The sequence below is a fragment of the Cetorhinus maximus genome, chromosome 30 (genome assembly GCF_964194155.1).
Source record: "Cetorhinus maximus chromosome 30, sCetMax3.hap1.1, whole genome shotgun sequence".
NCBI lineage: Eukaryota > Metazoa > Chordata > Chondrichthyes > Lamniformes > Cetorhinidae > Cetorhinus > Cetorhinus maximus.
In genome coordinates, this window is record NC_135908.1 from 13,957,930 (window position 1) to 13,971,272 (window position 13,343).

The 13,343-nt window shown below is 44.7% G+C and overlaps 1 protein-coding gene across 4 annotated transcripts in view; it reads right to left on the reverse strand.

Annotated features, from left to right (window-relative positions):
- The window catches only part of LOC144670078 (CD276 antigen-like), a 347,132-nt gene that overhangs the window by 269,565 nt on the left and 64,224 nt on the right, over positions 1-13,343 (reverse strand). For all 4 annotated transcript variants that reach the window (XM_078532477.1, XM_078532476.1, XM_078532475.1 and 1 more), the window contains exon 2: positions 312-487. In XM_078532477.1, coding sequence (XP_078388603.1) covers positions 312-372 — 61 coding nt within the window. In that variant the 5' untranslated portion in view covers positions 373-487. The remainder of the gene's footprint in view (positions 1-311; positions 488-13,343) is intronic.

Here is a 13,343-nt window from a genome sequence, read left to right on the forward strand (position 1 = left end):
CTGTACACTTGTTCTATAGTGCAGATGCAGCACTGTCAATGAACTGAAAGCCAATATCAATGCAAATGTATCAGGGGTTTCTTTGATGTACAAAGCGTTGTACCAGATTGACAGAAACTTTTGAAAAATGTTTGGCTTCTACTGTGCCAGGTTATAATGTCCCACTTTGTATCACAAGTGTCTTTGTTGTTGCGTTGTATCCTTCTGAACCCATTGTGTATTTGTATTGCATTTACCATCGATTGTATATGGACCGTGTCTTAGTTTGAGTGCCCCCCCCATGCTATTGCAACGTGAGATTGAGGCCTTACCTCTACAATGTCCCAGCAGCAGATGCACTGCAAAGCATGCAGACAAGATGGTAGGGTACATCTTTGGGCCTAGTGATAGATCAGGAGCAAAGAGCGAGAAAGGTGGCTTCGGGTGATTCGCCTTTTTCAACTACAGCCTTGCCTTTATGATTCCCTTATAAAAATCAGCTTCATACCTGTGGACAAGACAAATAAACAGATGTTGGAGCAATAATTTTCACATTACAAAGTTGGCAGAATTTATGCTGTTGAAATATTTCACAATGAGGTTCGCACAGGAATAGGGGTCAATCCCTTAAGACCATCGAACCAGTTCCAGCTTTCAATAAGGCCATGGTTGATTTGTACCTTCAACGATTTGTCTGCCTCTCCTCAGAATCGCTTTACCCAGCAAGAATTCAAGGAAGAGCAGAGTCACCTGGCCGAAATTTATCCCCTCAACCAATACCTCAAAACAGGTCCAGTCATTATGGCATTGCCGCCTGTGGGATCTTGCTCAGCACAAATTGACTGTGGCATGTTGTACATCCCTACATGTGACTCCACTTCCAAAAGTCCTTAATTGCCTGTGAAGTGCTTTGGAATGTCCTGAGGTTGTGAAGGTGCTATATAAAAGGCAAGGTTGTCTCTCTTTCTCTAACCAATAATCGTACAGTAGTTGCTGCTCCTGCGATAGTAGCTAACTCAGACTAGACAGGAAGATCCTGTCTGAATAACACAAAGGTCAGCAAGATAGATATTCCTGTTGCTGCCACTGGGCGAACCAATCACCAGGGCACAGCAAACAGAGGGACAGCTGAGTGGCAAGCATCATATGCCCATTTACAGAGGTCAGCCACATTTCCCATTCATCCTCCCATCCCTTTTCATCTCCTCCCATCAAGATATCCATCTGTCCCTTGCTCTTTCATATACTTATCTCACTTCTCCTTGAATGCATTAATATAAGCCAGACTCCCTTAAGAGTTGTGACCTTCCCTCCCAGATGTTGTCCTGTTCACAAACCCAGGCACCAGAGCAGGAAAATCTGCCCCGTGCGTCTTTAATTCGGAGTCCTGCCCAAGCCTCATTCATTTCCAGACCAGCTGTTGAAACCTTGCCACATCTGTGACTTATGACATAGTCTGCATTTTGCTGAACAGGAAGTGTGGGCGGTGGGGTGGCCAGGGGGATGGGGGGGGTGGGGGGAGAAGTGGAAGATTTCCAAGATGGCACCCTCACAGCTGGACAAAAGCAGTCTTAGTCAGACACTTGTTCAAAGGAAATCATTACTACAGCTTGGGAGCGGAGCCAGAATTTGAGTCAGGCTGCACAGGTCATCATCTTGTGGTGTTGGCCATTGCAAACAACAGGAGTGTTTGACCACAAAACAATGTTTGGAGTAGCAAAGCCTTATCTGTTCCATGGGACATTCGAAACAAAAAAGTTAGCTTTTATCTTGCATTTCTGTGGCGTAACAGCTTTTCAACTTTGCCTGTCTGCGTCTTGTATCAAAGAAAACTCTCAATTCCACTGTCAGCAATGTAAATATTGAAGCGATCAAGTAACATTTTGAAATATTGCAGATCCTGAGCACTTACATCCAAACGTTTGCTGCAGCTTGAAAGAGTTTTAACAGTTATAATTACAAGTACTTTGTGACCATGTGGTAGGAGTAAACTTTTGAAGTATTTGACAGTGCAAGTGTCGCAGAATCGTTACAGTGCAGGAGGCCATTCGGCCCTTCGAGTCTGTACTCTCCTGCCTTGTCCCCGTAACCTTGCACATTCTCTCATTTCAGGTAGCAATCCAATTCCCTTTTGAATACCTCGATCGAACCTGCCTCCACCACCCTCTCAGGAAGTTTCTTCCAGACTTCAACCGCCCTCTGGGTGAAAATCTTTTTCCTCACATCACATTCACTCCTTTTGCCAATTATTTTGAACCTATGCCCTCCAGTTCATCATGTTCTCTTGAGTGGGAACAGTTTCTCACAATTTGCCCTGTCCGGAAATGCATAAACACATTCCATTTTTAAATAGAAGAGTCATACGCGGACTCGAAACGTTAACTCTGTTCCTCCATCCACAGATGCTGCCAGACCCGCTGAGCTTTCCCAGCCCTTTTTGTTTTTGTTTCATTTTTAAATAGGTTGCACTTGTGACAAGGCCCTGTCTGCCCTCTTGGGGGGGATGCAAAAGATCTTAGGGCACCTTGAGAAAGAGCAGGTAATTCTTTCAGTTTCCTGACCAATATTTATCCCTCATCAACATCGCTAAAACAATTCATCCGGTCATTTATTTCATTGCTGTTTGTGGGAGCTTGCTGTGCGCAAATTGGCTGCCATTTTTCCCCATACTGCAACAATGAAGTACGTAATTAACTGCGCAGTACTTTGGGACATCCTAACATTATGAAAGGTGCTATATAAATGAAATCTCTTTATGTAAAACTTGTAGAAATGAAGTCATTTATTGAAAAAAAAATGGTGCCATGATTCTGAAAAAAATTAAGCAATTGGTACAATTGTCTTTCAGACCTATTGTCATTATGGCTTATCCTTAATATTGTCATATATTAGATGGACATTTACAATACTATTATTTAGAAATATTGCAGGGGGTTACCACATGCTCCTTTTGTATGTGGGGCCTAGACTTAAAAACCAGCACAGACTGACAATGCTGAGATTTTCTCTCTATACCAGATAGGAGGCGTTGTAAGCAGAATGAGTGAGTGGCTTCAAATCCAGCTACGGGTGGTGGACTGGCTCAGAACACAAAAGTGGTCACTGTTTGGTGCGGTTTCGTCAATCTTGCCCAGAGAGGACGCCAGAAAGGCAGAACTTGTTCATCCGAAGTTGAGTTGAAACCGCATTATTGAAGCAGGTTAGAAGGAGCTCTGTTCGAAGGCTGGTTAGGCTCTACCAGGCCTTGGGGCCTACAATATCGACATGAGGGCCGGACTCATGTGCTCTTGGTGCTGGTGAGTTTAGAGGCGGGAAGGACGTTTACTTCAGTGGGATGGTGGCTTACCAGAACCCCGCCGTCTTCCCATCTCTGCCAGAATTAAGTTCTGGGCAGGAAGGGCCATGGTCAACCTTCCCGCCCCACTGCCAACTGAGGCCCTTCAGTGGCCAATGAATGACCATTTAAAGGGCCTCATCCTGCTAACGCTGGTATTAACCCAGCTGCAGGTGGGGCTGTAACCATGCGGTGTGCACGACAGGTAAAACTGTGCGGCCAGCATGTCACCTCTACGGGGGGTGGGGGTGAGGGGTTTGACTCTCGGTGCCTGATCGAGGGACTGGGCATCAGGAAGGATTGGCCCCGCTGAGTGCCACCTCCTTGCTCTTGCTGTCGGTCCCCCTTGTATCCCTCTCCCCATGACCCCCACCCTGTGGAACACCTGAACCACACCCCCACCCCACCTTAACCTTACCTGTGGCCTGAGTCGCTCCGCAATCCTGATCCTATCTTTCGGGCAGCGGCCACATCTCCTCACTGGCACCGCTGACCACAAGGGCTGCTGGCCTCTTATTGGTCGGCGGGCTTTCCGAAAAAGAGGCAATGCAAGTATCATGCCGGCTCTTCAGCAGGCAGACGAGGCTCCCGATGCCCAAATAAAGATTCCGCCCTGGGTGTCAGATAGGTTCTACCCACCAGCATCCCTCAAACTGCGGAGTGACTGCATTCATAAGGTCGCAATGTGTTGGGCATCTGAAACATCTATTTTTAATATCTTAATCCAAAGGATGGAGCTAATATATTTACACGACTGTTATCAATCAGTATAGTGCACAGTCCAATCTTGTGACCTTGAAGTCTCTAAGCTGCCTGCATCAAACTTGGATATTTTTCACATGTTGTTAACATCAATGAGTGTATCATTTTTGCACAAATCAGAAAGTGGTGTTGCTTTGATTAATGGCACTTCAACAACGACAAGCACATCCCTGGAAGGAGGGCACGGGTGCCACCACATAATAGATGACTGGGACAACTAAAAACATGCATCAGCAAAGTCTTAAATGATAGTTATCATACTGCGGTTCATTTAGCTTGCCGCATGGAATCACAAGCCTCCAACAAACTGGTGGTGAACCACACGGATATCTTCCACGTCCACTCCAATCTGTACCACCATCACTGAATGTCAACTTCACACGTCACGCTCCTTCAGTGGGAGGAATGGGTTGACGATTGTGTCCGACATTACAGTCATTGGTTTTTCACAAACCTACCCGTTCCTTCCAAAAGTGGCGTGATTTATCTGGCGTTTTGCTTCAAGTTTCCTACATTGCGACATGCAGCAAGTGCTGCCTTCCCTTAAAGTCCATGATAGATTAGCTTCTACATGGTCAATGGCAGAAGATTTTCCTACTTCGCAACATTGACTGTTTCAAAAATACTTCATTTGGCTGTAAAGCACTTGGAAATGCCTGGTGGTCATGAAAAGTGATTTATAAGTGTGAGTCTTTCTTTCTTTATACAATTAACAAAAGCCTTGAAGACAGGGCCAGCAACAAGGATACAAAAAAATCTTTTCAGTGACAGAACCAGGGTCTGAGTGGACGCAGTTGCACTTGTTAAATGCTGTTTCGCTGAACTGAGAGAACAGACACTCGTGGGCCAATAGTATCTTTCAACCAACAGCACAAATTACAAGCACAAAGATCACAGAAAGGCAACACCTTGTTACTCAGAATGACAATAGGAAATAGCAATGGAATTCTCTCTTCAAATCAGGCCCAAATCAGGCAGATCTACATTCAGTTCACAAGTCTTCTAAAATTGTTAATAACTTTCCCACAAACTTCAAACGCCAACACTATGCACTTAATACAACTTTAGCTAATAACTGTCGGAGCAACACCTCTAACTGCCACACATTACGTTGTATTCATGCGCTGGTCAACAAGATAATCATACATTCAATTGGTTTATTTAAGCAAGTCAGATCATTTGCCCACAATCATGTATCATCAGAGTCGTTAAGAGACAGCAATTCTCTCTCAAGCCATCAATCTACATGTTGGAAGTAAACCCAAATTCAATACAGGTTAATTTCAAGAAAGCAGAAAAAGGTAATGCCTTGAAGATAGGAAACATCAAGGCTCAGTGATAGTGTCCTCAACTTGGAGTTTGTGAGTTTAAGCCTCACTCTAAGACTTGAGCAGATAATCGCTCCCATCTAGGACAAAGAGATTGCAGCATTGCCAGAGATGAAACAAAGCTCCTATCTGCCTGTTCACATGAACCTAAAAGATTGCATGACACTATTGGAGGAGCAGGCAATGCCCTTGGTGACCCGGCCATAGTCAACACCAAATATTGATCATCCCTCTCACTGCTCTTTGTGGGTCCTTGTGCATAAATTGATCACTAAATTTGTTTACAAGAAAACAGTGACTACACTTTTAAAGTAGTGAAATAGCTGTGAAATGCTTTGAGACACCATAAGGGTGTAATAATGTGGTACGTTAATGCAAGGTCTTTCTTTTAATTTAGATTAAACGCTTTTGCCCCTCTCTGTGGCCTATACCTGTAGTCATGTGCATTTTTAAATTTTATTTATTCGTTCATTCAATGTGGACATCGCTGGCAAGGCCAGCATTCGTTGCCCATCCCTAATTGCCCTTGTTCAGAGGGCATTTAAGAGTCAACCACATTGCTGTGGGTCTGGAGTCACATGTAGGCCGGACCAGGTAAGGACAGCAGATTTCCTTAAAAGTGAACCAGATGGGTTTTTTATGAAAATCGGCAATGGGTTCATGGTCATCATCAGACTTTAAATTGCAGATTTTTATTGAATTCAAAATTTCACCATCTGCCGCATTGGGATTCGAACCCTGGTCCCCAGGGGATTACCCTAGGTTGCTGGATTACTAGTCCAGTGATAATTCCTCTATGCCACTGCCTCCTCTCAATGTTCCATTAATTCTTCCAAGTGAATTGGGCTCCCACACTAACTTTTGTTGACTGCTGCAAACGAGCGACTATAGTGCTCAACCACTGTTAATAGTAAACGCCTAGTGCATTTCTCTGCTATTAAGTTATCTACTGTTTAGTGGAGGCATTAACCCACTCAAAATGAACAGGTTGTCTCGGGCTTTAAAATAGTGGATAGAGGAAAGTCACCGGGAGACATTGAGTGTCTGCTGAACTGTAATGTCTAGGCCCATTTGTGCAGAGCATGCTCGAGTACAAATGGTTCACCTTTAAAGATTCATGTTCAAAACATAGAAACTTAGAAAACATAGAAACTAGGAGTAGGAGTAGGCCATTCGGCCCTTCGAGCCTGCTCCGCCATTCATTATGATCATGGCTCAATAGCCTGCTCCCGCTTTCTCCCCATACCCTTTGATCCCTTTCACCCCAAGAGCTATATCTAACTCCTTCTTGAAAACATACAATGTTTTGGCCTCAACTACTTTCTGTGGTAGCGAATTCCACAGGCTCACCACTCTCTGGGTGAAGAAATTTCTCCTCATCTCAGTCCTAAATGGTCTACCCCATATCCTCAGACTGTGACCCCTGGTTCTGGACTCCCCCACCATCGGGAACATCCTTCCTGCATCTACCCTGTCTAGTCCTGTTGGAATTTTATAGGTTTCTATGAGATCCCCCCTCATTCTTCTGAACTCCAGCGAATGTAATCCTAACCGACTCAATCTCTCCTCATATGTCAGTTCCGCCATCCCAGGAATCAGTCGGGTAAACCTTAGCTGCACTCCCTCTATAGCAAGAACATCCTTCCTCAGATAAGGAGACCAAAACTGCACACAATATTCCAGGTGTGGTCTCACCAAGGCCCTGTATAATTGCAGCAAGACATCCCTGCTCCTGTACTTGAATCCTCTCGCTATGAAGGCCAACGTACCATTGCCTTCTTTACCGCCTGCTGCACCTGCAAGTTTACCTTCAGTTTACCTGTGTGTAGGAGGACACCCAGGTCTCATTGCACATTCCCCTCTCTCAATTTATAGCCATTCAGATAATAATCTGCCTTCCTGTTTTTGCTACCAAAGTGGATTATCTCACATTTATCCACATTATACTGCATCTGCTATGCATTTGCCCACTCACTCAGCTTGTCCAAATCACACTGAAGCATCTCTGCATCCTCCTCACAGCTCACCCTCCCACCCAGCTTTGTGTCATCTGCAAATTTGGAGATATTACATTTAGTTCCCTCATCTAAATCATTAATATATATTGTGAAAAGCTGGGGTCCCAGCACCGATCCCTGCGGTACCCAACTAGTCACTGCCTGCCATTGGGAAAAAGACCCGTTTATTCCTACTCTGTTTCCTGTCTGCCAACCAGTTTTCTATCCATCTCAATACACTATCACAAATCCCATGCGCTTTAATTTTACACGCTAATCTCTTATGTGGGACTTTGTCGAAAGCCTTCTGAAAGTCCAAATAAACCACATTCACTGGCTCCCCCTCATCAACTCTACTAGTTACATCCACAAAAAATTCCAGTAGATTTGTCAAGCATGATTTCCCTTTCATAAATCCATGCTGACTTTGTCCGATTCTGCCACTGTTTTCCATGTGCTGAGCTATTAAATCTTTTATAATGGACTATAGAATTTTCCCACTACCGACGTCAGGCTGACTGGTCTATAATTCCCTGTTTTCTCTCTACCTCCCTTTTTAAATAGTGGGGTTACATTAACTACCCTCCAATCTGTAGGAACTGTTCCAGAGTCAATAGAATCTTGGAAGATGACCACCAATGCACCCACTATTTCTAGGGCCACTTCCTTAAGTACTCTGGGATGTAGATTATCAGGCCCCGGGGATTTATGGGCCTTCAATCCCATCAACTTCTCCAACACCATTTCCCTACCACTACTGATTTCTTTCAGTTCTTCTCTCTCACTAAACCCTGTGTTCCCTGACATTTCTGGTATGTTATTTGTGTCCTCCTTTGTGAAGACAAAACCAAAGTATGTATTTAGTTGGTCAGCCATTTCTTTGTTCCCCATTATAAATTCCCCTCTTTCTGACTGTAAGGGACCTACATTTGTCTTCACCAATCTTTTTCTCTTCACATACCTATAGAAACTTTTACAGTCAGTTTTTATGTTCCCCGCAAGCTTACTCTCGTACTCTATTTTCCCCTTCTTAATCAATCCCTTGGTCCTCCTTTGCTGAATTCTAAAGTGCTCCCAATTCTCAGGTCTGTTGTTTTTTCTGGCCAATTTGTATGCCTCTTCCTTGGATCTAATACTATCTTTAATTTCCTGTATAAGCCATGGTTTGGCCACCTTTCCTACTTTACTTTTGTGCCAGACAGGAATAAATAATTGTTGCAGTTCACCCATGGACTCTTTGAACGTTTGTCATTGCCTATCCACCGTCATCCCTGTTAGTACCATTTCCCAATCCATCATAGCCAACTCGCGCCTCATACCATCGTAGATTCCTTTATTAAGATTCAGGACCCTAGTCTCAGAATCAACAACATCACTCTCCATCTTGATGGAGAATTCTATCATATTATGGTCGCTCATCGCCAAGGGACCTCGCACAACTAGATTGCCAATTATTCCTTTCTCATTACTAAATACCCAGTCGAGGATGGCCTGTTCTCTTGTTGGTTCCTCAACGTATTGGTCCAGAAAACCATACCGTATACACTCCAGGAATTCCTACTCTATGGTATTGTTACTAACTTGATTTGCCCAATCTATATGCAGATTAAAGTCACCCATAATTACAGAAGTTCCTTTATTGCATGCGTCTCTAATTTCCTGTTTAATGCCATTTCCAACATCACCACTACAGTTTGGGGGTCTATATACAACCCCCGCTAACGTTTTTTGCCCCTTAGTGTTTCTCAGCTCTATCCAAACAGATTCCACATCGTCGGAGCTAATATCTTTCCTCACTATTGTGTTAATTTTCTCTTTAACCAGCAATGCAACTCCACCACCTTTTCCTTTTTGTCTGTCCTTCCTAAATACTGAATACCCCTGGATGTTCAGTTCCCATCCCTGATCACCCTGCAGCTATGTCTCCGTAATCCCAACTATATCATACCTGTTTACATCTATTTGCGAGGTTAATTCACCCACTTTATTGCGAATGCTCCTTGCGTTAAGGTACAAAGCCTTAAGGCTTGTCTTTTTAACATTACTTGTCCCGTTCCCACTATTTTTCACTGAGGCCCTGTTTGATTCTTGCCCTTGATTTCTCTGCCTATCACTTTTCTTATTCTCCTTTCTGTCTTTTGTTCTTGTCCTTGATTCCCCCTCCTCTGACTCCTTGCATAGGTTCCCATCCCCCTGCCATTTTAGCTTAAACCCTCCCCAACCAGTCTAGCAAATATTCCCCCTAGGACATCAGTCCCGGTCCTGCCCAGGTGTAACCCGTCCAGTTTGTACTGGTCCCACCTCCCCCAGAACCAGTCCCAATGTCCCAGAAATCTGAAACCCTCCCCCTCACACCATCTCTTCAGCCATGTATTCATCCGATATATCCTGCTATTTCTACCCTGACTAGCACGTGACACTGGTAGTAATCCTGAGATTACTACCTTTGAGGTCTTACTTTTCAACTTACTTCCTAACTCCCTATATTCTGCTTTTAGGACCTCATCCCTTTTTTTTTTAAACCTATGTCATTTGTACCAATGTGTGCCATGACCATGTTCACCCTCCCCCTTCAGAATGTCCTGTAGCCGCTCTGAGACATCCTTGACCCTAGCACCAGGGAGGCAACATACCATCCTGGAGTCTCGTTTGCAGCTACAGAAACGCCTTACAATTGAATCCCCTATAACTATTGCATTCCCACGCTTTTTACTCCTTCCGTGTGCAGCAGAGACAACCGTGGTGCAACAAATTTGGCTGTTGCTGCTTTCTCCTGAGAGGCTATTTCCCCCTCAACAGTATCCAAAGTGGTATATCTGTTTTGCAAGGGAATAGCCACAGGAGATTCCTGCACTGCCTGCCTAGTCCTCTTGCTCTGCCTGGTGGTCACCCATTCCCTTCCTGCCTGTGGACTCTTAGCCTGCGGTGTGACCATCTCTCTATACGTGCTATCCACGATACTCTCCACCTCGCAGATGCTCTACAGTGTCCCCAGCCACCGCTCCAGCTCTGAAACCCGGGCTTCCAGGAGCTGCAGCTGGAGACACTTCCCGCACACAGTCTGGCCCTGGGCACTGGAAATGTTCCCGGCTTCCCACATAGAGCAGGAGGAGCATACCACGGCTTTGAACTCTCCTGCCATGACTTACCCCTTTAAATTAAACTAAACCTTTCGGAAGATACTTAACATCAAATAATATCAATTACTCTCGGGCCCTTCTTCCCTGCTCCTCGTTGTTACAGAATATAGCCCTTACAAACGATGAACCACAAAATAAGACCTTAAAAACTATGTGATAAAAGTAGTAAATACTTACCCGACCATACTCAAAGGATCATTCCCTGCCCACCGACTCCCTCAGTCACCAAACTCCAACCTAAACACTCTACTGCAGCCCAACGCAGCACTCCAGTGCAGACAAAGTCAGCGCTGTAAGATGGCCTGTTTTTATACTCTCTGAATCTAGCCTCTGAAAACCTGTTTAAGCCAGTTATCTAATTAATTAGTTATAGCTGCAAGCGGTGCCTGTATAAACCTTGTTTTAAAGCTGGCCTAAAACTCCCCTTCTTCCAACCCAAACAGCAACTTTTAGTTAATTACTGAATTAAGGAAAGACTAGACTTTAGACAGAAATTAACCCTCAAATTTCCTCAGTCACCAAACTTCAACTTTAGCACTCTACTGCAGCCCAAAGCAGCACTCCAGTGTGAAAAAATGAAATAGGGCATACCTGTGATCCAACTATAATCCTGCATAACTAGTATCAAAGACATTTTACTAGCAATACTGACTGATCCCCTGTAGTGTTACAGCAAACGCAGGGGTTACATTTACAAAAACAGTGCTATATGCCACGTAATTCACTGATCAATAGGGCTGTGGATTTAAGTCACAGAATAAGGCAAACATTGTTTTCTTAAAGCAAGTAAAAATGACGGGAAAGTGTGACAGAGAAATTGCTTCACTTGCAGGCAATGCACATTGTCTGCAGGAACTCAATGTTTTCAATTTGCCTTCATAAGCTCAGCTATTTTACAAACTGAATTCTCCTGACTTCTCCAGTTCAGCTGTTGCTGGCTACACCCAGCCAATAGGTTTCCTGGGAATGATTGTTCAGGCAGTGTCAAACTGATATGAAGCACCGACAGAGGCTGAAGTCAGGCAACATCTGTTAGCACTTATACTGAGTTATGACAATAGGAGTCGGAAGTAAGGCATAGACAGCACACTGAGCAGCAGCGTACTCTAAGCCATGCCTTTGCTTGCAGCCCAAGAATCTCCTGCAGACCACTCAGAACAATGAGGCTAAAAGCTGCATCATTCATCACTTGTTCACACTTTTAGAAGATCCTGTCAGGAAGGAAGAGGCAGAATAGGAAATAGAGTCCTCTTCTTCCGCAATCTTGATTGTTGCCCAGGGAGGTTTGAATGATAAATAACTCCATGAGGAACTGAGGGATTTTTAAGTGTCCGATTGGCATGTTGAATTGAGAGAGAGAGGGGGGGGAGAGAGAGGGGGGGAGAGAGAGGGGGGGAGAGAGAGAGAGAGAGAGAGAGAGAGAGAGAGAGAGGAGAGGGAGAGAGGGGAGAGAGGGGAGAGAGGGGAGAGAGGGAGAGAGGGAGAGAGGGGAGAGAGAGAGAGAGAGGAGAGAGGGGAGAGGGGAGAGGGGAGAGAGAGGGAGAGAGAGAGAGAGGGAGAGAGAGGGAGAGGGAGAGGGAGAGAGAGGGAGAGGGAGGGAGAGAGGGGGAGGGAGAGAGGGGGAGGGAGAGAGGGGGAGGGAGAGAGGGGGAGGGAGAGAGGGGGAGGGAGAGAGGGGGAGAGAGGGGGAGAGAGGGGGAGAGAGGGGGAGAGAGGGGGAGAGAGGGGGAGAGAGGGGGAGAGAGGGGGAGAGAGGGGGAGAGAGGGGGAGAGAGGGGGAGAGAGGGGGAGAGAGGGAGAGTATTTTGAGTAAATCTTTGTGTACCGTTTGAATCCCTATATAAGTATTGTGCAATGATGACTTCAGTGAAGTGGACTCATATCATTAGAGCGTTACATCTTTGCTTTGTCCTGTACAAGTTTTGGAGAACTGCAAAAATCATCCTTCCACAGTGAGTCCTTCATCTCAGCTGTGTGAGTGGCTAGAGGTGTTCAGCACCAGCCAGACTGTATGTACCTGGAGTCGACAAAGCGGAAGCTACAAAGTGGTATCTCAATGGCAGCAGTGAAGCCTAGGGTTGTCCACATTGGAGTTATGCCTCGAGAAATCCAATCTCAGATATACATTGAAGCTGATTAAAGCAATGAAACAAAAGCTTTTTTTTTTAAATATCCTGATCAGTATGGAGCAAATTGGGATTTGGCCATTTAAGAAACAGGACCTGGCAGACACAAATGCAGCAACAGACACGTCCTTGACTCGAAACGTTAGTTCTGTTTCTCTCACTACAGATATTGCCTGACCTGCTGAGTATTCCCAGCATTTTCCATTTTAAGACAGACACACACACACTTGGACAAGGGTAAGGAAGAACGACTGTGAGGCAGTTAGAGACAGAATTACAGGGTAAGAGTAGCGACAATTAAGTAATATTTTTCCACAAACTACAAGAGATGACTTTTTTTTAAAAAGTGTAAAAATGCTGCCTTTTCTATTTTTCTTATAGTTTTGGACCAAGTACATTTACACCTGGTGACGCACGATATAGTTAAGAAAGCTAATGATGGCCTAAGAGTTGAGAATGTTCTGCATCACATGACAGGTAGTATAGGATCCATAGGTAAATCATTAATTTTGTAAAGTGACCAATATTCCTAGCTGATCTTCCATAGTATTGCTGACAATAGCTGGGTGGGTTTGTTTGTTGTTTTTTTTTTACACAGCAAAGGTTATGCACCTTTCTCTTGCTAAAGCACTGCTGGGTAATTAATGGGCAGAATTTTGCCCTCGGTGGGCGAGCTC